Source organism: Melanotaenia boesemani, chromosome 21 (genome assembly GCF_017639745.1).
Source record: "Melanotaenia boesemani isolate fMelBoe1 chromosome 21, fMelBoe1.pri, whole genome shotgun sequence".
NCBI classification, from domain to species: Eukaryota; Metazoa; Chordata; class Actinopteri; order Atheriniformes; family Melanotaeniidae; genus Melanotaenia; species Melanotaenia boesemani.
The window spans coordinates 5,023,985-5,051,470 of NC_055702.1; the positions used below are offsets into that span (position 1 = coordinate 5,023,985).

Genomic DNA, 27,486 nt, shown 5'->3' on the forward strand with positions numbered 1-27,486 from the left:
TGGTTTTTTAACTTCAGGACAAACATTAATTGTCTTTGAAACAGTGCCTTTATTTAAAAGTGGTAATCAGAAACAACACAGCAAGGAAATGTGTTGTTTTAAATAATTTATTATACTAGCCCATCAGTAGATGTTGTTATTCTCTGGGTATGCTAAACCTCCTTTAGTTTTTCACCCCTCCTCTGTGTAGAGTGGCCTCAGGTGAAGGTTTTCTTGCATGTAATGCTGGTTTGAACTGCTACAACATTTCAATGAAATTCAATTCTGGGCAGTGGCTTGGCCATTTCACAAACCTTCATGTCTCCTTTGATTAACCTATTCTTGTTGGATTTGTTAGTCCAATCAGGGTTATTTCCATTTTGAAAGTTGGAGTTGAACCAGAGCTGGCCTCTTAGAGAGATTATTGTCTTAAAGCACTCTATAAGATGCTGAATTTATACTTCTATGTGTCTTTGATCTGAAACCAGCTCAGTCTCTGAGGAAGCAAGGCAACACTAAACCATAATACTTCCACTTCTGTGCTTTACACTTGGTGTGAGGTTCTTCCCCTATTGTAGCTGAATAGAACTAATTTTACTTAATTTTTCCAGCACATGTTATTTCAAAAGTTGTGTTTTTTGCTTCTGTGTGGCACAATCCAATGTTTTATCATTTCTTTTGGAAAACTCCCTTTCTGAACTTAAGATTTTTTAGTTTTTCAAGCATCAGTGCTACATCCTGTCAACATCACAGCAGAGTCCCTAAAGTGGAAGCCGTTACAAAGACTTAAGAACTGAACTAATCAACTTAAGTTAAACCAGGTCCTGTGTTTGCAAGTTTAAATGAGAGTAAGTAGCAGAGGTGTGCAATTACTAGTGACTAGTGCAAGGCAAGGAGAGAGAAAAATCAAACCTACTTTTGAGGAAAGATTTTTAAAAAAGTAGTAAAATAGGAGAAATGTGTTAAAACAGTTTAAAAATGCAAAAGAAAGTTAGTTTATTTATGAAAACTTCTGAGAACCTGAACATCATAGAGCCTGAAAATGAAAATCTTTTGGTTTGCTTTGTCGACTCACCATCAGGGCTTTTGTTGTTGTTCTTGTTTTGTGAATTTTCACTATGCATATAAACAGTTTAATGGAAACTTTAAAACACAATCATAACTTATAAATAAAAATAAAATTCTCAGCAGAAATCTTGTAGATTAGCTTAATGTTTTGTTTTGTTTTTGTTTTGGAGGTTGTTCTTGCACTTTTGTTGAACATCATCTCATTGAACCCCTGACTTCTGCAGTTTTTAATTAGCAGTTAGCTTATCTCAGTTAATCAGTTCTTAATAATCACATTCGAGAGATGGGTTGTCATGGTAACTATTCACATTTATTTTAGATGATTTTCTGAAAAATTAAAAGAAAGGTGTTCAACCTCTTTCTCAGCTCTTTTGATCAATGGCACAGCTTGTTGCAGTTATACCAATACAAGGTCAAAAACCGGATCATCCCCCTTCTTCTGTACAGAGGCTTAGTTTATGGGATAGCATGCAGGTTCATAATCCACCCACATTCCTGCCACGTGACGACTTGTTGGGTGATGTTCATCTGTAATGTCTAATGTGATTGGTACACATTGTTGCTCATTGCTGATTTGCTCATTTTTAAGAACTCATAAAGAGACCTTTTAACATTTCTTTCACATTTATACTTCACTATCATTTAGAGAGGTTTAAGAGTTAAAATAATATCACATCAATTCCCAGCTAGACAAAACAACAGCCAGCATATGCGATACTGATGTATAGTTTTCAAGTTTCAACCTTGTTGTGACATTAAGTGGACAAATGTACCTGTTACACCTTTTCTGCTGCACCAAAAAACAAGTTAGCTAACAATGTGCTAAAGACCTCCTGACATTTTTATGTTTTATTTTTAAGGGAGGTTGTATGGAGCACTTCTGAGCAGTTATTGTCTTATCTGTGGTAGACACGGTTGGAGCGCGCTCAGTTCGGAGAATCAAACTGTTCCTGATCAGCAAGCTAAATCTGAAAACAACTCAAACCTCAGAAATGTCAATTTGATTTAAAAACGGTTTATTTTACACCATATCACTTCTGCATGAGACTGTTTCTAAACCCGAGGACGTCCGTGCAGCAACACCATCTGGGTTGCAGCAGCATGGACCTTTAGCACGTGGACACACTCTGTGTTGACTGTCTCATTCAGAGGTGATGATGTGCGAAAGGTAACAATAAAACATTTGCTTGAATTACTCTGAATTTATCCTTTGATTTGAGACGTTTTTGATAAAAATTCTAGTTCTGCCATTTTGAGTAACAAACCGTGAAACCTTATTTAGATCACCAATTAAGAAATCTTTTGCAGCATTTCTTTTTTTTATTCCAGTTTGAAAATAAAAAATGTCAAGTTGTTATTGAATGCAGCATTTGCTGGTTTCACAAGATGGAGCAGCAAGTTGGAGATTTTATAGCTGCAACTTGGTGCACAGTGCAGATGTGTTGGATTAAAGCTCTGCTGTCAAATCAAAATATGTCGTTTGAATTGAGCCAGAACGAAATGTTCTTTCACACAACGATTAAAGGTGAGATAATTACCACCCTCAGGTTTTAAGTCGACATCGGGTTCAGTCTTAATCATGCCCACAGAAGAGCAAATACTGTTAATCTTTTACTGTTCTGAGAAAGTAAACAAAACAATTTTAGCAACACACGTCTGAAAAGACTTTCAGTAGCTTTACTTAAGTACTTAAGTAATAACAGTAATAATGGGAGGATTGTCTGTCTCATGTTCACAGCCTATGGAACAGAGTAGTCTTTCCATTGCTGACCATTAGAAGCTGTGCCACAAGGTAAGCCAGGACCATAATGGCCCCATCCAGGAACCTGGCAATCAGTCCGACAGGAGAATCAACAGAGAAACTGTCAAACACAAGTCAAAGCTTTAAAATAATCTGTTCATGTAAGATGTCTGCAGGTTGACTGTATGAACAGACCTCAACTCCAGCATGTGTGGTACAGCTGAGTGGGTATTTTACTGAGCAACCATGTGGTACCTGCCATAGTGTAGCCATCACAGAGAAGTAGTGAAGTGGATACTTCTGTGCTTTATTCTCTAGACGTACCAAGTTCAAGTCCCCACTGTCCCATCAGAGGTGAAGCCTATAATTCCTAATAGGATATACAAAACACAAACATTTTTTAGATGATATACACACAGATCAAGCATGGCACATCAAGCTGCTGACTAGCTCTCCCACTCAGGAGACCCAAGTTTGTCTCTGGGCGAGGCCACTAAATGCTATGGCAAGGGGGAGCCAGACACAAGGAGGAGTTAACATCCCCCATTGAAATAGGATGTTTTAAAGCAGGCATATATCAACACAGATGACACCTGTGACAGAATATGTATGTATGTGCTTGTACCTCTGTAAAAGGGTTGTACCACAGGTGTCATCATACAGTTGATATATCTTGTTGTATAGAGCAGCTGGCCAATCCAGACCAAGCCTCTTAAACTCCTTATAGAAGCCAGTGATGTGTTCTCCTTGTTGTCATCATCAAGCTTCTAGTTTGTTGTCGTGTCTGCTACTTGTCTCTAGTCGTCATGGTTCCTCTTCAGCAACTGCCATGTTGTCTTCCTAAATTGCTCATATTTAGCCAGCTTGCCACGCTTTGATGGTCCCAGTAAAATTCTAGCTAGTTTTAGTTTCTTGATGTATAACCCCCTGTTTATACCTTCCCCAGAGTACGGGGAGGGGACACAGCAGGATGGTTTTATGATCCAGGTACCGGTAACGGGCAGGATTTGAACTAGACGCTGCACCACTGGCGACTTATGGTTCTCTGCTAACCCCACCACGCCACTGAGGACCCTTCACACGCAAACCTGTTCTCGTGGTGCTTTTATCTTTTCATTTTGGCCATTGGACATGAAAATTGATGTGCTGAATGAAGAGTTTCGATCCTAGGTCCTCCTGCATCCAGAGTGTTCTCCTACCAGCCTGAGCTATTCTTCCAGATATGTGAAGCTTTCGCATTGAAGCTTTTCATGCTGTACTTCAGACTAGACTCTTGGAAGAGCTTAAATTTGGAAATATTTAACTTAGAGCACCTGCAAACTCCAGGATTTGAACCTACAGCTTATTTAACTTCAGCCAGGGGACTATCCCCTTGAGCTATCCTCTCATACACGGCTGCAGATTTTCCAAGTTGTTCATTTGGCATCCAAAGGGTTTAAAAAAAGAAAAAAAAAAAAGTCTGTCTATCAGAGGGTTTGATCTCAGTTCTACTGATAACCCAGGGCTTCACCCATCAGGGTGAGCTACTCTCCTATAGGTACACTAATAAACTTTGTTCAAGTTTTTCACTCTTTTTTTTCAGAAGGAAAAACTAACATCAGTCTTCCTACAACATTGAGGCTTTGAAATGGAGCCTTCTGCTTCCAGCTGCAGATGAACATCATCCTGAGTTGAGGATCCTCAGAGTTTCTGAGCAGGTTTGAATCTTTAACTCAGGAGCTGAATTCAGAGCTTTGATCACATCTTCAGCAACAAAAATCTGTCCTCTTACTAGCTGAGCTGTTCAGACAGGCTTCAGATTGATCCGTCTTTTCATGGTTCATGGACTAAGGGCATAGTGGGGCGGGGCCTCAAAGTTTTATGTCTCACCATTAAAAACTAAACTTATATAACTTCCACATCAAATAACAGACACAGAAGGCGTCCACAAAATCCCTGTAGAAAATGAAAGTTTAAAGCTTTAGTACAATAAAAGGGTTATATTGTTACATTGTCTTATACACTAAAACAGTGTAAAAAATGCTGAAATCAGGAAATTAAATTAAACAAATAGCAAATGCATCTTTTCAAGAAGCAGAAATTGCTTGTCTGCTATACAAAAATACAGAGAAGAGGTAATCAGAAACAAGGGGGAAATGTTGCCAAACCAGTTGGGCATGAGGAAAGAGCCAAAATATATGAGTGATGTAAAGCCAGAATAATAAGTAAACACAAGGAATGGCTTTTCAAAGGAACTTTATCTATAACAAAACAACAAACAAACAAACAGCATTAACAAAATCAGTGCATACATGCAAATTTTTACCATATCAGCCTTAAAACAGTGACATTTCATTGAAGTTTACTGTAGTAAAAAATAAATAAATAAATAAAAAGATGAAAACTGTACATCTCAGTGGAATTGACTATTTTGAAAACTGACCGGAAGTACATCTGCCGCTGCATAAATTTATGGGAACTGCTGCCATCTTGTGGCCTATGCGTGAAACAACTGTTTATAAAGCTCTAAATTTTAAAAAATGGCACACAAACTAAAAAATCTATCTGTCTTTAAGATTGGGAGGAAGCCACTGAAATGAAGACAGAGTTTTCCCAGGTGTACGTTACTTGTGTCAAATCCTGGTATTCGACACAAATCAATGGGGCGTCAATCAAAAGAAAAGTGAAAGTGAAAGTTATCCACCTACTAGCAGTCGGTTAGCAAGAAGTGGGCTGTAACACAAAAATACACGGTAAGTCATCCCAACTAGACCTGATAACCTCTGGCTCAAACAGTTTAGTATGTCAGGTTTGTCCAGGTAATTGTTGAACAGCAGACTGGTTAGCATTCACCTTAAGCAGTTGTAACGACGAAACGTTAAATGAACTAGCTAAAGCTAGCATGCTAAAAATGTCAACAACTGGCACAAACATGAGGGTTGCAAAATATGTAAAATGTTACTGTTAAAAGTGTCAGTGATATTCTGTTTACATACTTAAAGTAGAAAAACACAGATAACTTGTAGTGGGTTTGAATCTTTCTAATTACTCATACAAATGTGCAATTTGAACTTTTAGGTTAGTTATTTTTTTAAGTCCCCTGTATCAGAATATTTAGGATGAAAGGTGATAAGACTATAGTAACAGAAATATTAGATAAGTTTTAAACAAAGTAAAGACATATAGGATAAATTAGACTCAGGCAAAGCCACATAAAACTGCAAGGCATGTTTCTTTGTGTAGCACATTTCATGTAATTCAAAGTGGTTTAAATAAAATATTAAAATCATTGCAGTGGGGTGTAGAACCATTAAAAAAATATATCAAATATCAACTTAAAAAAGAAAATCAGAAAAGGTTAAATAGAGTAAGATAAACTAGAAATAAAAGCTATAGTGTGAGGGATTTACAGTTTTGTTAAAAGGGGATGGGAAATAGAAAAGTTTTTAATCGTGATTTAAAGCAGCTGAGAGTTTAAGTTTTCTTTCCTTGCTGTTGAAGGAATTTCCCTCCTAAACAGCCACTGGACAAAGATTAGGACAAATATTAAAGCTGAATTGAATTATCTTTATTTAGTTACCAGTTGCACAATAAAATTTTTGCACTGCTCATCAGACAGAAGCAGCACAGAGCAAAGATACTAGTCTGAAAACAAGACTTTGATGCAGTGGCTTTTCTACAGAAGTTCATATTCTGCTGTGCTAAAGTGCTGCAAACAATTTTATTATTGATTAAATAACATACTGTAGCTCACAGTTGCAATAAGAAAGTCTGACATATCTAATATTTTTTGTTCCAGGATCTGATTCAGCCTCTTACAGTCTGACCCACCATCAAAGAAAAATGAAGGATGTGGTTTCATGTGGATTATTCATCATTTTTCTCAATTTGGTTCTGTGTTCGGTACTGTGGACTGGGCTGGCGCTGCTTAAGTGCTCCAGCTGTGGGGGACTGGCAGGACTCTGGGCCTTTGGGGCAGTAAAATGGGTCTTTCTCCATGTTTTCGCCTCAGTACTGACTGATGGAAAGCCCAGGACTGTGCTCCGTAGGTTCGTAGCTCTCCTCTGCCTACTCTCTCCTGTATTTGAAACCGGACGGATGCTTATGAAACCCTCCTCGGAGCATTACACGGAGCCAGCTCCTGACCTCAGCATGCTGCTTTTGGGCGCAGTGTCGTCATCAGTGGCTTGTGTTGTCTGGGAAAAAGGCTTCAGTGGGAATGAGAAGATGAGAAAGGACAGCAACAAACTGGATTATAAGCGTTTGTTGATGAGGGTGCTGACATTTTTCAAAGCAGACACACTTCGTCTGATTGCAGCTTTTAGTTTTCTTATCGTAGCGGTCTACTGTAAGCATGATTTACACACAATCTATAGCTTTTAACATTTGGTAGTTATTACCATTTTATTGTGCTTTTAAAAATACAAATTTTTTTGTGTCATTTATCTTTCTTAACAGGTGATACTTATATCCCTTTATATCAAGGGCAATTTATTGATATACTCAGTGGCCGATTGACTCAAACCAGCCTGATTTTTGCCACCGGACAGCTGGTGCTCTTCTCTTTTGGAAGGTAAAAAAAAACTAGTAAATCTGTTGTAACGGATAATAACAAAGTGATACCAGGCAGCATTTTTAAAAGTAATCTTTAATTTTCTTTCACTTCAGTGCTCTGTTCTCCGGGTTGAGAGGAGGTGTGTTTATGAACACGTTGGCCAGACTGAACAAGAGGGTGAAACACCTGCTGTTTCACAGCCTCCTGCAGCAGGAGGTGCACTTCTTTGAGGAGAACAACCCAGGTGAGGAACACCTGAAGATATTTAAGATGTTTAAGAACTATAGTTAACATGATCATGAAATGACTTCTGCTCGGTATTTGAGGATTGTATGTTGATAGAAATATTCCCACATGAGGCTGATTATTTAAAAACTGTTTAACACACAAAAAAAGTTACAAATTGAAACTTAATTTTAATTTATTAAAATAAAAATATAAATTTAAATTTATTAAAATGAAATGTATTTTATTAAATAATAAAATAAGTGATACGTTTGAATTAGAATTTAATTAAACATTATTATTTATACTTTTATTTAAATTACGTTAAACATATTTTGATTAATTAAAAGTCTCAAAGTTAGACTTGATTTTAACCGAGATTAAAATTGGTTTATTTAAAATGAAATTTTATTACAATTTTTATTTATTGAAGTTAGATAAATTCTGTTTACATTTATTTATTTAAATGTATTTTTATTAAAGACACAGTTGTTATTTTTTTGTAATTCAATTTCATGTTAATTTTAGTCATTGAAATTAAATCTATTTATATATATATATTATATAATAAATTCAAACCAAGTTTAATTTTCTTATTAATTCTTTAATTTAATTTTGTTGTTAAATATTTAAAATGTGAATTTATTAGATTTGAATTGAATGTTTTAATAGAATTTTATTTTTTTAAATAAAAGAAACAAAAAAAGTTGTTTTTCACATTTTTAAATAATGATCAAGTCTCATTTGTAAAGCAAATTTAGAAGTAGTTTGTCACTTCAAAGTGAGACTTGAGGTGATGCGTTACTTTACAGTTTGTAAGAAATATTAAAAGTTTAAGTATCTTCGTCATCCTGCCTTTTATCTCTCCCACATCCAGGAAAACTCGCCTCCCGCCTGCACAGTGACGTCGACAGGATGGGTCGCACTGTAGCGCTGAACGCGAACGCTGTGGTTCGGAGCACAGTTAAAACCTGTCTGATGTTCAGAGTGATGTTTGGCCTGTCCTGGGAGCTCACCCTGCTCACCTGCATAGAGATGCCGCTCCTGGCCATAGTCCAAAACAAATACATCTCCATGACCAAGGTAGGTGTGAGGAAACAAAGCCCGAACTCCACTGCAGAGACGAGCTACGGAAGGTGGGTTACATGCTGCTGACACATCATTCCTTAATTTATAGTTATGGGAGTCTCTTCATTCAGCTGCTGAATGCATCATGCTTGGTTAACAATGGACTTAAATGAACATTTTTCAAACCATAAAAAGGGTTGTCAAATGTTCAGTATTTCTCGCATCATGTTTTGTATTCATGCTCTTGAACTTTATTTGGTTCATGGTAACATCAGCTCTACTGTCTGTAGAACATCCAGTTTTTCATGGTCAACCAGACGGCTGTTTGACTCATTTAAAAGAATTTGGACCTTTAAAAATAAACTACTCCCTTTAAAACAAGAGAGAACAGTTTAATTTAGTAATGTTTGTAATAAAAGTCCTTATAATCTAAACTTAGAAAGTTTATTTATATTTACATTGCAAATGATGGTAGAAGAATTAGCATGTGTCCATCACACCCTGCCTGCTTGCTGCCTCTTCCTCTTGACTTTATTTCTTTTCTTATAAATCTTGTGTTTCACTGTAGAACATAACAAATAAAATAAACAATGTAATGTGGTTTATGGAGAGAAGAGGAAGAAGAGAAGAAAAAAAAAACTTAAAATGATTAAAGTCTGGAAGATTGAAACTTTATGGGAGCAGAGGAACGTGTCTGCTGATGTTCTCGTTTCGTTATCAAACAGGATCTGAAGGATCAGACTCAGGAATGCCACGCTCAGAACAAAGATCTGGCTTCGCAGACGATCGGCGGTATTCAGACAGTCCGCAGCTTCAGTGCAGAGGAAGGCGAAATGAGGAGGTATCAACAATCTCTGGACCAGTTGGGCGCCATCAGGAGACGTTTAGGAATCTACAGCTCCATCTTCTGCCTCATACGGAGGGTAAGGATGTCATGGAGCAAGTGGACTCATCAGTGCAGGGTTATTGTTCAGTGATGACGTCAAGTTAACGCGAGGTTGTGTGTATGAAGGCCAGTTTTACTGTAGCTGACAGTGAATGTTAACTAATTCAGGCTAAATTGTAATATTAATACTAATTCTTCTCTTGACACTCATTTCTTTTAGGCGGTGAGTCTAGGGATAAAAGTAGTGATGCTGATTCTGGCCCGCAGACTCATCTCCTCTGGCCAGCTCACCATCGGTAGTCTGGTCTCCTTTTTACTTTACCAGAAGCCCATGTCAAACAATCTAAGGGTAAGCTGAGTCAAACTTATTCTGAATGTTAAAGATATAAATAACATCTAATGCCTGCCACTGAGGATTATTTTTTTTAATCACAGGAAATTATGTATTGCTATGGAGAGACGATGTCCACAGTTGGAGTCATTTCCAAAGTGCTGAGCTATCTGGACAGGACACCGAAGTGTCAGAAGGAGGGAGACTTGGCTCCTGAGCAGCTGGAGGGCAGAATCATTTTCCAAAATGTGACCTTCAGTTATCCCTCTGCTCCAGATAAACCGGCCCTGAGGGTAACAGCTTCATAGACTCTGTGTCTGACACATCTGAGTCTAATGTTCAATATTAATTTGGAGTTGGAAAAAGCAACAGATGGGTCTTTGTGTTCTGTTATGTCCTTTGCAGTCTATATCAATGGAGCTGCAGCCAAGGAAGATCACAGCCTTGGTCGGGCCCTCGGGCAGTGGAAAGACTTCATGCGTCAGCCTCCTGAAGAGGCTGTATGAACCTCAGCAGGGTCAGATCCTGCTGGATGGAGAGCCGCTCCACCATTACAAGCAGAAATACCTCCACCAGAAGGTACGATTGGCTCAGGAAAGCCAGGTTTAAGCAGCTGTATTTTATCAAATAACAGCAATACTAATTTTCCTTGTTGAGAAAGTTATGGGTTTTTTTTATGTAATGCACTTCTATATCGTTAGCCTCATAGCATAATTGCCTAAGTCATATTTCAATGTTTTTGGAAAACAAGAAAAAACACAATTTTTTGAAAACACATTGGTATTTTTTATTGAAATTATAATAGTACATTCAACCAGATGTGTGAACAAGTATGTGAAGAGGAAAAGACCCATCATCAATTGCCTAACAAATAAAAATGACTTGGGCAGAATATGCCATGACTTAGGCATTTTTTCTCTGAAATATAAATAAAAACATAACGTAAATAAAGTTGTTTTACTCTCCTAAATATAACAAAGATGTAACTCAACCTTAATCAGGTTGTTTCTTAATGTCTAACCTTAGACCTCTTAAACTTCTAACCACTGTTTTCCTTTCCCACCCTTAATCGAACTTAAACTCAGGTGGTGTGCAGACTCATTTTCACACTGTCTATTGATGAGGGAGGTTGTCATAGTACTGGTGGGCCACTTTTGGTAGCACTGCTTTCATTGCCTGCAAGTCATTGAATTTCCTGAGAGTAATTGGCAATTGGGCAGGAAAGAGTGGGACCCACTGGAATGGTTCTTCAGGGATGCTGATTCGCTGAGGCAGGTTCTCCCAGTCAGATTCAAAATCCAACTTGAACCGGATTTGACCATCAGCCAAGTACTGGAGAGCCCGGAGGTCATGGACTGTGGGGTCACCAACTTTTTTACCTGGTCGAATATTGGTGACATAGGCCCTAGATAACTTCATGAAGTCATTGTGGTATAGCTGAGTCACCTTGTATGGAGATGGATGCATTCGTGCGGTCTCAAAGATGACAATGTAGTCACGTGGAGTGTGAATATCTTTAATGATGCGGCGTTCAATGAGGCTATGCATGGAGTCACACTCCATTTGTGTGTGCCCTGCAACCAGAAACTTTTGCTCTATGGTGACACCATGCTTCATGGCTAGATGAAGGTAGGTGTTGCTGATGGTGCCACACCGATTTTGATATCCACAGCCATCACTCCAGACAATGACTTTCTCAATGTTTCTGTTGGCCTCTAGGATTGAATCAAAGTGTTTGGACTGCAGATGGGCAAAAACCTCACTGCTGAGGGAGCCTTCATGCTCCTCCCAAGCATAACAATACCCATCTTTGTTAGTCATGTTAAAGCAAGTAAAGTTGTGCATCTGTAATTTAGTTTTATAGTACATTGTACTTGCTTTTGTCTGGGGGCAGAGAAGAACGCATTGAAGGTCCATTGTCCACACTGAAAGTTTGTCACTGGATTCCTTTTTATCCTTGGCTTTTTCAGCTTGAGCCTGAGCCTTTAATTTCAAGTGAGTAGTAAGGGTATCCTGATCAGTATTTCCCACTTTGGCACTGACACATACATCACACTGGTCTTTTTTTGGTATGAACACAGAGTATTGCTGCTCACTGAACACTTTTCGAAAATATGTCTCACTCACAGCACGCGTTCCATTTTCACCAGCAGCTTTCTGATATTCCTTGTGAAGATCACTTAGAACTGTTCCTGGCTCCAGGAACTTCTTATCCTGATAGGAGGGAACCTGACGGCAATAATGGGATGGGACAGTAGGCAGTCCAGAGAGCCATTCTTTCAGGAAGGTCTGGTCAACATCTGATATGGGGACATGTGGACCAGTCTTGTTAGTCTTGGGTTTACATGGAACAGTTTTGTTTTTCATGTCCACAGTTAACCATGATCCGATGGTTCTGGGGGCGATGCCAAGTGTTGAACAGAAAAGATTCTTACACACAGGTAGTTTACATCTATCTGCCAGTTGGAGGTTGTATGATAGAGACGTTGTTCTCCTTGATGCAACACCACCTTTTTTCTGTTGTATAGGCAAATTCTCGACTAAAGTCTGGATATACAGCTTGCGTGTCTCCCAGGAGGGAATGGACCAGAAATTGTTGAAGATAATTGTTCTGTCCTCTTCAGTCAGTAGTTCACAACTTCGTTTCTTCGACCTTAAACAGTGCTGTGATGTGCAGGGTGGGCCCATGGTCTTTGGTGGTCTCTCCTGTCCCTTTGTATTCCTGTATCTCTCCCCCTTAAGACGCTTCTCTTTTATCACCTCTCGCTTCCACGTATGTGGTCTTGGGCGCCTATGACGTTGAACAGCTGAAGTTTCAAGTGCAGCTTCTGTTTCTCCATCACTTTGTTGAGCTATGTCTGTATCACTACCATTATCTGAGCAATCATCTTTCTCAGGTGTATAGTCCTTATCCCTGACACTGTCATCAGGTTCACTTTCTGATGATGAATCAGGATCTGATTCAGCTCTAGAGGCTTTACTGGCTGTTTCCTCTTCAATCTGTTGCCCCATGTCTACATCATTTCCTTCTTTCTCAGGACTACTCTCATCTAAATCCTCTGACTCCTCTATATCAACTTCATTCCCTGACAATAAAGCAGAAAATGAAGTGCTGTTGAGTATTTTAATACAGTAAACCACGTGTATTGTAGCTAGCTAGCTAGCTACAATACTTCATCATAACATAATTGTGATTTACATACACAGTTCATAATCCCTTTAATTGACTTTTTACATTTACTGTCTTGAAAATTTAAGAAATATGAACTTCTTACCAGATGAAAAGGAATCAAAGAGAAGAGCTAATGCTTCACTTGTGGACAACCGAGCCCTCTTTCTCATGCTTTCTGCCATTTTGTTTGTAGCATCAAAACTGCCTAAGTCAAAGAAATGACTAAGGCAGATAGTGTTTTTGGATTCTAAAAAGTGTTGTGATTGGCCAATGACATGGGCAGAAAGGCAGGGTGATGCAGCAGTGGTAGGAGAGTAAAGTTATGCAGGAATCACAATTTGGCCAAAAAAATGACTTAGGCAATTATGCTATGAGGCTAACGATATAAAACATCGAGGAGTGGACAACAAGCTGTTCTCGTCTGAATCAGTCATCAGGAGTTCTTAACGACTAAAATGTATTTTGCTCATCAAAATAACTGAAGTGTAGATAAAAGGGACTCCCTTTTTACTTTACTTCCTTTACTTTTGGAATAATATCAAATTAAAAGGGAGTTTTGGGCTGTTTGTAACTTCTGAACAGATGAACCACAAACATGAGTTAAATTAGAGTTTAGGTTTTGGACTCATCTGCTGTCATCTCTGCTTGTTTAACATGTTTGTGTTCATATCCAGTCAGAAAAACCTGCGTTGACTCATCGAGTCAATGACCAAAATTCTGCTGCCTCTTGGCAAGATCTCCATTTTTAGGGTCAGTTGACCGAGATTACTTCATGACGTGCAACATGCAGCAATCCAAACCCTCAACTAAAAGTCTACCAAGCATTGACATTTAAAAGAAACAAGCAATTATATGTGGATGTAACAAAACCACGAGAACAGCACTGTCCAGTAAAGTTGGATTATTACTCCTGCAGTGTCTGCGTATAGTAGGGCTGGTGAACTTAGAGAAAACGCTGGTAAAATCGTGGGCAGTGACATGCAAGCTACAGAGATGAAGTTACCTCAGTAAACAAAAAAAGCTGAAAAAAACAAAACATGAAGCTCTGCAAAAAGATTTGGTTCAACAAGTGTTGCATGACAGTAGTTAGACGTTCCTGGTCATCTTAGATTTCCTCCAGTTAGAATAATGAGGCTCTGCAGTCGTGCTGAAAACATCTTCCTGTGGCATTCCAGGGAAATGTAAAGGATTAAAGAATTTCCTTCTGAATAAACTCTTTATGTTGGTATTTAACAGCTTCTGTAAATCATCCCAGCAACAACAATTGGAGCGATAGTTAATCTGGTCTTTGATGGCATATTATCATTAATCAGTCACTTTTAACTAAAATTATGATCTGGTAATGGCTGCTAACAGAACAATAACATGATCGTCAGATTTGTTTGGTCTACTCTGATGGAGACTCATGACTGTCATGCTAGTATAGTCTAATTGAACAGCTTGTTCCACCCTGATGACAACAATTTTCTTGATGGGAAGGGCAGGACACAGGAAACACTGAGTTCAAAACATTGTATACAAAACCAGCACAGCCATTATAAACTCTTAGGTTCCAGTCCTGATAGTGATCGCTGCATGAATACTGATGTGTTTTCACTTCATTTGTTGGTATAGATAGCCCTGGTTTCCCAGAATCCTGTGCTGTTTTCGGGGTCTCTGAGGTACAATATTGAATATGGGCTGAAGGACTGCACTATTGAGAAGATAGAAGAAGTTGCAAACAGGATCAAAGCACACAACTTCTTATCTGAGATGGAGGATGGATATGACACAGGTACAGAGCCGTCACTTCACACATTCAGCACATTTAACAGATGGTCGTCTTAAAGAGTTTTCATGACATAAAGTATTAAAAATGATAAAAGCTGTTCAGATGGTCATATTGTAAGTGTATGCATTAGCTGATACCTGCCCAAAGAGACACCCCACAAAGGAAACTAACATAAGCTGCAGACACAAGACTGGAAAGGTTAAGTATTAAGTTTTCATAGTAGTAATGATGCTTATTTATAAGCTCTAATTATGTGTCAGGTGCCCAGTGATCAAAGGCCACCGAATAAGATATTTCTATAAAGACTCTGATGGAGATTTTGGGAATTTTCCACACAGATGTTGGAGAACGTGGAGGAAAACTTGCAGAGGGACATAAACAGAGCATCGCCATCATCAGAGCGCTGGTTCGAGATCCACAGGTCATCATACTGGATGAAGCTACCAGCAAACTGGATGTTAACACACAGCATGATGTAAGCACAAAACATGGTTTGAGTGTGTATCTGATCAATAACACCCCCGTTAACAGTAATACACACTGCAGGATTTAAACAGGTTTCTTCAGAAGGATAAAGAGCTCTGACATCCAAAATGTTTTTATCTCAATTAATTATTCTGGGCTCAGTAAGATCAAAGAGTGAGGAGACAAAAGCCAGATGTTGCTGTTCAGAAAACGTTTAAATATTGTGACATATTAAACTCACATCTCCACATATTTTAAATTTCCACTTTAAAGGAGTGGAAATAAATCCTGCGTCCTCACCTCTCAGTTCTCTCTCTCTTCCGGTTTGGGAGAAACCACGTTAAGAGGAAACATTTAATTATTATTTAACCAGGAAAATCCAACTGAGATTAAAAACCTCTTTTCCAAGGGAGTCCTGGCCAAGAGGCAGTAAAATTCAACGCACAGTTACAACATGCAAACAACATTAATATAACACAGGTAAAGAAAAACAAGTTATTGAGGCAGTCTCTGATACTTTCAGCTTGGTTTTGAAGGCATAGTTCAGTCAGTTCCCAGCCTTTCTGCAACATGTTCTAAGAAAAAAGAAGCTGCATGAACAAAGGCTTTCTTCCCGAGCTCTGTGTGGGCAAGAGGAACAGAGAGCAACAACTGATCATTTGATTGTAAGGAGTATGAATAAACACTTCTCTAAATGTAGAGAGTAGTCCAAGCGTAGCCTTGTAAATAAATGTGCACCAATGACCCTGCTTCCTAGTGGCCAGAGAGGGCCATCCCACTCATGAGTACAAGTCACAGTGATGCGTCGTGGCTTTTACAGTTGGTAATAAACCGCAGAGAAGCAGATAAACCGTGTCCACCCTTTGAAGACAAGAAAACGAAGCATTCATAAAAGGATTACCTTAATCTAGCACAGATAAAAAAAGTTCCAATGACAAGACACCTTTTTTACTTCAAAAGAAAAACACAACTTATTACAGAAAAAAAAACAAAAAACAACTTGAGTTTTAGTTTCTTCACAAGGGTGGGTGGTGGGTAAGGGAGTCATCAGTCAAGACTCCAAGGTACTTGTATTCAGAAACCACCTCTATGACATTCCCACTTTACGTTTGGACATTACTAGAATAGTTTCAGACACCTTCTTATTAGAAAGCATTAGCTTAGACTTGTCAGCATTGAGGACTAATTTTAACTGAAGAAGTGAATGCTGGACACAACAAAAGCTTTCTGCAGGGTTTTAATGGCCTCAGTGGGAGATGTTACACAACAGTTATGTTAATATTCAACTTAATGGCCCAGGGTGTCGTTTCCATGTCATTGTATTTAAACAGTGACCAGGGATTGAGTCACTCTTGGGAATTGTTTTTAAGTAAAAAGCAGAGATTCTCAGGAATTCTCAGGAATCTCTGCTTTTCTCGCAATATAATTTTAAATGCAAAAAAGATCCAATAATAATAGAAAACCCAAGCAGGACTGCAGATTACGGCCAGATTTAATACCTGAATGCTTGTGATGTAACCTGGTACCTGCTTCTTCAGGTGCTGCAGGATATTCTGGCTTGCGGACGGACCGTTCTGGTTGTGGCCCATCAGCTGAGCACCGTGGAAAAGGCAGACCACATCATCTTCATGGAGAAGGGCTCAGTGGTGGAGGAGGGGACGCACAATGAACTCATGGCCAAGGAAGGACGCTACCATCGTCTGAAGGAGGAGCTGTTCGATAGAAGCAGCTGAAGAAAGGCTCTTTGTTCCTGACATTTTTGTAATTTTTGTACAGATCATCCGCCTCTTCTCATCATGTTCATTACCCCCGCCAAGACGGAGGTCGTGTATTCAGCAGCGTTGGTCTGTCTGTTAGCAACATAACTCAAAAAGTTATGGATGGATTTTGATAAAATTTTCAGGAAACTTCAGAAATGGACTAAGAAACAACTGGTTAGATTTTGAAGGGTGATCCAGATCACCGCCCAGATCCAGGAATTTTTTTTAAAGGATTCTTTACTATGAGGAGATAAAGATAATTTTGCCATTGAAGCTTGTAACTCAAAAATAATGTCCACAATCATTGGCAAAAAAATTACTACTTGTGGAGGTCTGCGCTCTCTGAGTGCTTCTAGTTATGAATTTTTTTTACACAGCCTGTATTTTATAAGGGATGGAGGTGGTGAAACTACAGGAGTTTTACAGTAATAAATCTCAGTTATGTTTAACATCTTTTGTGTGTTAAAGTGCACTTATTAAAATAGTTTTTAATGTAAAAGAAAACACTGATGTACTTTACCACCACAAATGTATTAAAATTGAGTAATTTGTCATTAAATGAATATTAAAGGTCAAGTTTACAAGTCTTTAAACTAGATCATAACTCCTGGTCAGACAGAATATAAAGATTTATATATATACAGTACCGTTCGAAAGTTTGGGGTCACTTCCCTATTGAATCCCATGGCAAAGTGACCCCAAACTTTTGAACGGTAGTGTATATATACTTTATTTAACATTTATTTAACTAGGTAAGAACCCCTTGACATCATAATCTCTTTCACAAAGGTGACCTGACCAAGAGGCCCGCAGCACATCAGCATAAAAAAACAGGAATTAAAACTAACAAATTTTAAGGTGATAAACAGAGCACCTCCCAATTTAAGTCTAAAATAATTTTTCCAGCGTAAGATTATAGCAATATAAACAGATTTGACCAATTAGGTTTTAAAGCAACACCTCATAAGTTTCCAACTTAGAAGAAAAATGCTTCTGACTCATTTTAATTCCACACTAACTATATTATGGAAGTGACAGAGGAAGAGATGAGACGAGCCAATTGGCTGGCAAGTTCGGAGATGGATGCAAGGTGGATGCTGAAGTTAAATAGTGCTGCTTTAATACTGATGGAGACTAATGTTCAAGAGAGGGTACTGATCAGGGGCCCAGACTGGGAAAAAAAAGGGTGACAAATGTAATCTGAACTTAGAAGTAAATAAACAACCAAGAAAAGGTCTAGATTTTAGGATAAAATGCACTGGTTATTAAAACTAAAGGGGTGATCTCATGTAAAAAGTGAAGCAAAATTTAGTAAAACAGTGATATTTGTTTTTATCAGTCATATTACTTACTGATCCTGCATTTTATGGCTTTATATACTGTTGTACAGAAAGAATCAGAAATGCTTTGTCAGGGACAATAAAAGACATTTACGGTACGAAGCACAGAGGGAAGTAATGCGTTTTAGTTTCTAGTTGAGAAGTACTTAAATCCATGGACGAAAAAATTATCTGGATATCTCCAGTTTAGTTTCAGGTGATGACTGATTGCTGCTCCTTTGTTTACATGCTGCTCATAGCCCCCCCGTGCGGCCAGGGCAGCTTAATGAAAATAAAACGAGCCAACACAAGTACATCGGGATCAAGGTTCGAGCAAGAAGCATAAGTTAGCGGCACACTCACCAAAAAAACAGCGTTTTCCTGCCGATCATTCGCGCTGAGCGGTGCGTCCTGCGGTGCGCAGCGGTCAGCCTGAAGAGTCCCTGCAGCCTGAAGCTCACAGTTTGTCGGCTCCAGTTTTTAGTGTATTGGAGGCGCGGTGATCAGAAGCTGTACGAGATGATCCCCAGCTTTGTGTTTCGTTCTCAATCTCTTTGGGGCAACCGCGCTTTTTCCGCAGCTTTGAAGGGTTTGCGGACATCATGGACACGTCAGCCTGGATTACCAACAACCGCGCGGTGAGTGAAGTGTTCAAAAAGTTTAAAAGATTTGTAAACTTCAATTCAAAATCAGCGCACATGTGCAGAGGGACCATAACTGTGGAATAATACATCTACTTCTTGAAACATCCGACTTGTGATGCAACAATACACTCAGTTAATTGGTATATTTTTACATTATGTAAGTTTATGATGTGACAAGTCCGCGAAACTCATTTCCTTTGGCATTGCTCAACATCTGCAGAGATTTGGATTCAGTCTTTTCAGACAGCTTTGCATGAACTTTTTAAATAGCTATGTTAAAATATTATTATTGCAGTAACAATCGCCATAAACGTCAGTGGGAATGGGAGGGGACTAAACAAGAAAAATGTATATGGCGTTCACTGCAGAATACACCCAAATATCCTGTTACATGCAACATCGTGGTTTTCCAAGAATGCATTCTTGTACTGGCGAACTCTTTAGATAACTGAGCCCAGATTGCTTCGGTAGACGTGAGATCTGATCTAGGATCCGTTCTGCAGCTTGAGCTATTTGACCCTAAACAAACAACAAGAATTGTGTTTAGTGTTTTGGGAGGCAGCGGGAGGGGCTGAGCTACTACACTGGCTCGTAAAGTATACACACCCTATTTTAACAATTGTGTTATCTTACAGATTCAAATGGAATTATTATTGTGAAACAAAAACTAAATAAAACGAGGGTAAATGTCTTTAAGAGCTTGGCACATCTGGCCACTGGGAATTTTTTTTTCTTCTTCTTTCTTTCTTCAAAGCAGTCTCCTTTTAAGTTGGATGTGTACCTCTGATGAGATCAGATTTTCGGCTAAAACGAGGTCTAAGTTTTAACTTCGGCCCGTGTTTAATGGTTTAAAGGGAGTGTTGCTTTAGCAGTACACCATGGTTTATCGTCCTGTTGAACTTAAATCCCAGTCTTGAATTTCTGAATGACTAATAAGTATTCCTCAAGAATTTCGCTCCTCATGAAAAATATCCCCACAGCATGATGCTACCACCACCATGCTTCACTGTGGGGATGGTTTTCTCATACTGATGGTGATGAGTTATTGGGTTTGTGTCAGACATGGTGTTTTCCTTCCTGACCAAAACGCTTAATTTTAGTCTTATCCAACATGATCTTCCATATGTGGGAACATATCTGGCTGCCATCTTCTCATTTGGAGTCACAGAGAGGGAAAGAGCTTCTTAGGTTGGTTTATCTGCCTCACTTCCATAATTATGTAACTTGGTTAAAGAAAGAAATTTGAACATGCAACATTATTTGTTCTTGATGTAAAGCACTTTGTATTGCACTTTTTTTTTGTAAGAAAAGTGCTTTATATATAAAGTTGGGTTGATTGAAAGCAAAATGAGCAAAAAGGGAAAGAACTCAGCCCTGCTAGCCCCCTCAGGGTTACCTTTGGTCTGTTTGTTGCCTCTCTGATTAATTCCCTCCTTGCAGCATGCCTCAGTGGGTAGAGTGGTCGTAGGCCAAGGGTTACCGGTTCGATCCTGACCCATCGAGCTCATGTCGAGGTGTCCCTGAGCAAGACACCGAATCCCTAATTGCTCCTGATGGGACGTGCTTGAACACCTTGCATGGCAGCTTCCGCCATCACTGTGTGAATGTGTGTGTGAATGGGTGAATGTGACGTACATGCAAAGCGCTTTGGGTAAAAACACTATATAAGTACAGTCAGACATCTTCACTCTGGCCCAAGCTCTCCAGAATGTTTGCTTTCAGCAGCCAAAACTGGATTTGTGTGTGGGCGACAGGCATAAAACACATGGAAAAGTTAGTTTTTTATACCCGTAATAATGTACACAGAGCCTGAACATCTTGAGGTGAATTTCCTGTGAAATCCAGGAAACAAGACATCTAATTCAAACTGTATTTAATAAAGTAGCTCCACGTAGAGGAGCTGTAACAGAGCATAAACACTGATGTTGTGAGTTTACCATTTAGAAATTGGACACAGCTTTATTTTGATTGCAGGACTTGCTTGCATTATTTCACAGAAGTAAACATTCCGACTTTTGGGGGGGAGGAGAATGTTTTGCCTGCATTTCACATGTGAAGCTTGATAGCAGAGAAAGACAGGAAATGTGGGCAGAGGAAGGAAAGTTAGAGAAAACTACTAAAACTTGCAGAGCAAGACAGTTGGCTCGGGGCCCCAGTAAAAAAGGATATGACACACCATGGGCAGCCTGTGAAGCCTCATACTTAATGAATGTGAGAAATAGTAAAGGCCTTAGGATTGGGTCAAGCTCCTATGATAAAAAGTAGCTGTAATAGCTTTTATGCTTCAGTTGTTTGAGCTTGTTAGCAGATTTATTTTATCACAGCGTTTAACATGACACTACCACAGCACACGTACTTGCTCTTTGTTTGTGAACCACCACATTGCGGGCACAACCTTTTATTTAGTACACCTGCTAGCATGAAAGTCAAAATCTGATATGAGCAGCTTTATTCTGCAACACCCTCTTAGACAAGCTTTACAGTAATTTCTTTAAGTAGTCTTTATGAATAGTTCTCCAGATTTCTTGAAAGGCTTTCCAAAGCTCTTCTTTGGATGTTTCTGCCTTTCGTTCTGTTCTCTGTTATGATCCCACACTGTTTCAGTAAAGTTGAGGTCTGGGCTCTGGGGCGGATCCATCCTCCATCAAACCTGTTGCTGCTGATTTTCAGTCCAAATCTTGTGTCATTTAGGATACCTCAACCTTTTCTCCCTGTTTCCCTTCATTAAGAATGGCTCCTTGACAGTCATTCGTCCATGGAGACCATTTCTGATGCGCTTCAGCCAGCAGTAGATGGATCAACTGAAGGTCCAGATGCATCTCTCAGGTCCTGTTTTCATCTGCTGTAGCTAGTTTATAGTCCTGACACTTCTTCGTTTTATCCTCCACTTGTCAAGTTTCCTCATATGTTTTAAGGACACACTGCACACTGTACTCTGATATGCCAAGTTTTAAACTAAGAGCTGTTTGGGAATCATCTTGTTGGTATAAAATACTGTGTTATCTCTGACATTTTTCATAGATGCAAGCAAAGAAATGGGAAAATATTGTGTGTCTTTGTGACAGACTGCTGGTAACAAATAGCCCAAAGATCCTATTTAAAACTAAAAATAACACTGCTCTGAAAATGGTCTGGTACAAGGACTAGATCTCAAGTCTGGCAGAGTAAAATATAAAGAAATGAGAGGTGGATCAAAACTTCTGCACAGATCTGTTCATGCGCTTTGATCCAGTTTCAGTATGTACATTAATTCAGCTGTTTGCTGTTTTAACAGACATAGTTTGCCTTTTGTTTGTGCAGCTGTTTAAGTTGGCAAGAAGAAGCTGAGTTAGCTGCCCCATCAGAATGGAGTAGAGTGGAACATAATGTGTTAAAGTCACCTAGTTGTAATTACTGATAGTTGCATTATAAAGTTGTATTCCATGAGAATACCAGGAAATGACCTGTGGATGAAAAATACTGTATGCTTTAAGGGGACATAGGACTCAAGTTTATGTTGCTGCTTTCTAAATCAGAACTGTTTCATTTTTATTTTTTAAAGCATTCTCTAACTCATGTTTTCTCTTCAGTTTCATCCATGTGGAGTGTCCGCCCATCATCCCCACTCTCACCACCAGCTACGCCCATGGCACGTCTTCCATGTCACTGCTCCATGATACAGTAGCAGAGGCTCTGCTGAAGACTGTGGAGCGCTGGCCTGACAGAGAGGCCATGGTCTTTGTGGAGGACGGAGTCCGCAAGACCTTTGCACAGTTTCAACAAGATGTAATCTAATCATTCACCATTCTAGTTATTGGAATGTTTGTCATACGTTCCTTTCCATTCAAACATATTTGGTTGGTTATTACAGCTGTGCAGAAATGTCATGAATCTACAGTCAGAGAGTTACATTTTTACCATATGGAAAATAACATTTTTGTGTTTTTTATAATGAATGAGGCAGTAATTGAAATATTCAAACTGACATTTAAAGGGTTAAATCCTAAACATTATTGTATGTTTGATATTTTTGAGCAGGATGGAAGTTGTTTGTACTAATAAATGAAAAAAATGGAATACTGAAAACAATATTGATATATGATGATTTTATAGCAGTTTTCGTGCATGAACACTTTTGACTACAAAGGTCACCAGAGGGAACTAAATACTAAAAGTTATAATACAGAAAAGTTATTAAAAAAAAAGAAAAAGAAATGCAACCAGCTGCAACCCAGCCAGAATGATAATCACTTTTAAAAATAAAACGTTGAGAAAAATTGACAAAAATGTAAGGGTTAAGTTTATTTTTAGATTAAGCTTTAAGGTGTTTATGTAATCTTGCTGAGAGGCAGAACAATACAACCGCCTCTGCTTTAACATTTGCAGAGAAGCAACTAGAATGTTTTCCTTATCATCAGGCTTTGGGTTTCTGTTGAATCTCAGCATGTTTGATTATATTTCTCAGCTCTGGTAAATAAACACCTAACACCATTTGTGTCTCTGCAGGTGGACCAGGCTGCAGCCGGGCTACTGGCACTTGGACTGAAGAAAGGAGACCGACTCGGCATGTGGGGGCCAAACACTTATGAATGGGTCCTGTTCCAGTTTGCAACAGCCAAAGCTGGCATCATACTGGTGAGTCATCATTTGAGATGCCATTGAACTTGACATGCAATGCATAAACAATTAAAATGACATTATCATTTATGTCAATTGTTAAGTTAGATCTATTTCTTCAGTTTGTTCTAGTGGTGGGAAACCTTGGCCCCCATCCTGCAAGTTTTCCATGTGTCCCTCATCTAATACATAATCAAATATTTTATGCATTTTTGTTCATATTTTGTCCATTATTTTTTGTTTTAATTTAACCAAAACTTTAAAAAAAAAGTATCAGAGAAAGTATTTTCTTAATTAACGTTTATAAAAGAGTGTCCCAAAACCATGAAGGATAACAGTGAGGGGGGAAACCTAAAGAACTTATAGAAACACAATTCATTAGGCCATGAAATGCAGCTCCATGTCATGCCAAGGCTACTGTGGTGTGAAACCTAGAAAAACAAAGCACACCAGCTGGATCCAGAGGGAGATCCAGAGCAGCTTCGAGAGGAGAGTAAATGATCAGTCATCCTGCCCTCACAGCTTCACGGAACATGACACATAAATTCAGGGAATGAAGATTTTCAATGCTGGAATAACATATTGGTTTGGGTGCATACGTGAGACGTGTTCAAAGGAAAAATGACAGAATATCTTCAACCTCATTCTTAAACCTGTACAACAAGAAAACCTAATAAAGTTTAAAACAAAGTTAGACATTTTAATCTCTTCTTTTAATGACCTATATTGCTTTACCTCCCACCAGGTGTCTGTGAACCCAGCATACCAACTGCAGGAAGTTGAGTTTGCACTGCGCAAAGTGAGTGACTCTTAAAAAGATTTTAACGCTGTGATCAACAGATTCTGTATTATGTTAAGTTGAACCCGCTGCTCATCTCCTCACAGGTCGGCTGTAAAGCTATTGTATGCCCTGCACAGTTTAAGACTCAGAAGTACTGTGACATGTTGAGGAAGATCTGTCCAGAAATTGAGTCATCAACCCCAGGAGACATCAAGAGCGCCAGGTACAGCAAAAGGCTCTAGTTTTAATTTTTCTTTTCAGAAAAAAACACAGCTCCAAAGTCCATCCCTGCCCCACCCAAGTGAGAAAGAGTACAACGAAACAGAGACTAAACAGATAATTTAGTTATTTATTGGTGAAGAATTGCTGATATTTTGACAGTACTTTCAAATGTGGGCAAATATGGCTATTATCCCTCTATCAGCTGATGATAAGATTATCTATGTGGTAGCAGTGGAAGTTATGCTGCAAATAGTTCAAAGGTTAGACAAGAAACAACATTTCTTTTACAAGAAACTGAGATTATCAAAGGCGTGGAGAGCAACATGTCTCGAGTTTTCTAAGTTTTACCTGATTTTCCCCCAGTATTTAGACAATGTTCTGTGGACAGGGAAAAATGTTTGTTGGAGAGAGTTTCTAAAGCCCCACTGTGAAGCACAGTGGAGGGAGTATCATGGTTTGAGGTTCCACTGGGCCTGGATGCGTTTCTCTGTTTAAAGTCTCAGAAGCTTCAGTTCATGGCCTGAAGCTTTTGACATTTCAAGTTCTTAAAAAGTAAAGTCAGCCATATAAGGGTTAAAAACGAAGAAAATGTGTTTTCTGAAAAGTCAGTCTAGACATGTAAGATGTGTGGCAAGACCTGACAAGCCATTCAGGCATTTACAGTAAACTTAAATTCAACAATCTTCCAGCTTTATTTAAAGAAAAGCTAAAATACACAGCTCTCATGTTATACAGATAATTGCAACTTCCTTGTATTTCTCAGAGTTTCATAGTTTGATCATTTAAAAAACATGTGAAAAGACAGTTAACATAGAATGTACAGAAAACACCTGGAAATCCTGAGAAGCATCTCCTTATAGGTTCTGGAGACATGCTGTATGGCTGACCTTTAACCATTGACCTCTTACATAAGGCTTCGATTTGTTCAGCATATACACACTTCACAGACACATGCTTGTTAAACTTGGGTGAGAGGTTGTGGTTAAACTATGGTTGAACCTTTAGCCTGCTTGGAACAGCATAGTAATGAATATAAAGACCAAAGATGCTGAATGGGTGATAAACATATGAATAGGTGGTTAATTATCAGTTTCTAGACACTGTTTCATTAAAGCAAAGAAAGTGGTGCTGAAAGCTCGTAGGAGTCAGACAAGGGGCTTAATTTTAGCTAATGGGTAACAAGTTAGCAAGGTGGGATATATATAGGTGCAGGGTATCTTGTTTCTGCAGACTGTTTACATATTACACCATGAGGGGCATAGTTCCACTGACAGAGAGAAGCATGTTCTTATCTTGGTCGTTATTTTAGCTTTCTGTTTTGAAGCTTCTGATCCTGTTTAAAAAACCTCTGCAGCATTTGATCTAATCTGATGAAGGAGCTACTCTCTGTGGTTTATGAAAAGAAAGAAAACAATGGTGTCCCGCAGTTCCTAACAGCCCAACGTTTGATTGAACACCACTTGCAGTATGTGTTTCTGACTCGTTTTGATGGTATAGTGGCATTAATGATGTACATACCTGGAGCCGTTGTTGCCCTGTAGCATACCAAGGCTGAGAGACCACAATTTACAGCTTTGGTTCCACTTCACAGCTAAGCTTTGCTTTACCCACAATATCACACGACAGCAACTGGATATCAACACACTGCAACTCTGAATGCACACCATGGCTCTTCATCAAAGAGGACATTATCAGAAGAAGAGAGGATAAGAAAGAGAACGGGACAGAGGAAGAAATAAGACAGTAGTTAACACTGGACTGACTTATACTGGCTGGATACTGAATTAGCTATTTTGTCATTAGGATGCGCCTCATATAGAAAATCTGCCAAAGTTCCGTAATGCTTCTTTAAACTGCTTTGTTGTCGATCACCTGATCAGTCGACTAAATCAACTGATTCCTCCAAGAAGAGCCTGTCTTTAAAACTTTGATGCACCTCAAATAATCCTTATATACTTTGAAGGGGTTCTTTATATAGACAGATATATATAGATATATTTATTAATAGACAGTGGGTTGGTGCCAGATTGGAGAGGATTTGAATTCCTTACAATCATCCAGTTACTCGGTGTACATGAACTTAACGGGCACGGAGTGTTCTGGCTGCAAATGCCAGACATCTCAAACATACATGTTGATGTTTACCCTCAGGAATCAGGGAGTTGTAGCACAAACATCTCTGTCAGAGCGGTTTCATACATGTTTAATTCTGTAGACTTGGATTTATAATCCAAGAATGATGGTAGTAAGCAAATTAGGTCTAAATAAAATACTGTCAAGCAGGATAGTTTTACTTTATCACATATATATTCCCTCACCTTACCTCTTGAATCTTTTCAGAAAACCTTTGACCCACGTTTAAATAATTGTTCGGTTCCCCTCTCAGACTCCCAGAACTCCGCTCTGTGATTGTGCTGGACAGTCGACAGCCGGGAATGTTTCACTTTGATGATGTAATGCAGGCCGGCGGCAGCCAGCACATGCAGCAGCTGCAGGATCTGCAGAGGAAGATCTGCTTTGACGACCCCATAAACATCCAGTTCACCTCGGTAACTGAGCGGGATTCTTCCTGATGTGGGATTAGCAGGTTTATTCCCCTGTGTTCAAGAAAACCTCTTAAATTGACAACTTTTTATTCTTTAACATGAGAGAAAATACCTGTTCACTGTGGGTGTGTTACACCAACTTATATTATGAAACTATACTATGGTCTTATAAACTCGGTAATCTGTTATCAGGGGACTACAGGAACTCCAAAAGGCGCCACCCTGTCACATCACAACATCATCAACAATGCCTACTTTGTTGGAAACAGAGTGGGATACAACTGGAGGGTGAGTTTGAACCATTACAGAACTTTACCATCACAATGTTTCATGAAGCTTTTCTCATTAATGAGGCAGCTTTTAACCCTAAAAATACTT

The 27,486-nt window shown here is 38.9% G+C and overlaps 2 protein-coding genes across 2 annotated transcripts in view; both read left to right on the forward strand.

Annotated features, from left to right (window-relative positions):
- The first annotated feature begins 5,328 nt into the window (after positions 1–5,328).
- Positions 5,329–17,602, forward strand: tap2t (transporter associated with antigen processing, subunit type t, teleost specific). The gene is made up of 12 exons (XM_041973452.1): positions 5,329–5,520; positions 6,567–7,115; positions 7,226–7,340; positions 7,436–7,566; positions 8,425–8,630; positions 9,341–9,538; positions 9,722–9,850; positions 9,937–10,125; positions 10,238–10,411; positions 14,619–14,778; positions 15,114–15,250; positions 16,779–17,602. Exons 2-12 carry the CDS (start codon positions 6,611–6,613, stop codon positions 16,971–16,973), a joined length of 2,139 nt encoding a protein of 712 aa, XP_041829386.1. The 5' UTR covers positions 5,329–5,520; positions 6,567–6,610; the 3' UTR covers positions 16,974–17,602.
- A 1,022-nt stretch (positions 17,603–18,624) lies between these two features.
- The window catches only part of acsf2 (acyl-CoA synthetase family member 2), a 29,626-nt gene continuing 20,764 nt past the window's right edge, over positions 18,625–27,486 (forward strand). The window contains exons 1-7 of the mRNA XM_041973453.1: positions 18,625–18,957; positions 22,533–22,728; positions 23,449–23,577; positions 24,305–24,358; positions 24,445–24,563; positions 26,949–27,111; positions 27,301–27,396. Of these exons, the coding sequence (XP_041829387.1) occupies positions 18,839–18,957; positions 22,533–22,728; positions 23,449–23,577; positions 24,305–24,358; positions 24,445–24,563; positions 26,949–27,111; positions 27,301–27,396 (876 nt within the window). The 5' untranslated portion in view covers positions 18,625–18,838. The remainder of the gene's footprint in view (positions 18,958–22,532; positions 22,729–23,448; positions 23,578–24,304; positions 24,359–24,444; positions 24,564–26,948; positions 27,112–27,300; positions 27,397–27,486) is intronic.

What these genes read in the sequence shown, in the direction of transcription:
- tap2t (XM_041973452.1), top strand. Translation starts at nt 6,611, where the DNA reads ATGAAGGATGTGGTTTCATGTGGATTATTCATCATTTTTCTCAATTTG. An exon ending in TCTTATCGTAGCGGTCTACT is followed by an intron (nt 7,116 to 7,225) that starts GTAAGCATGATT and finishes CTTTCTTAACAG; the next exon opens with GTGATACTTATATCCCTTTA. An exon ending in GGAGGATGGATATGACACAG is followed by an intron (nt 14,779 to 15,113) that starts GTACAGAGCCGT and finishes TTTTCCACACAG; the next exon opens with ATGTTGGAGAACGTGGAGGA.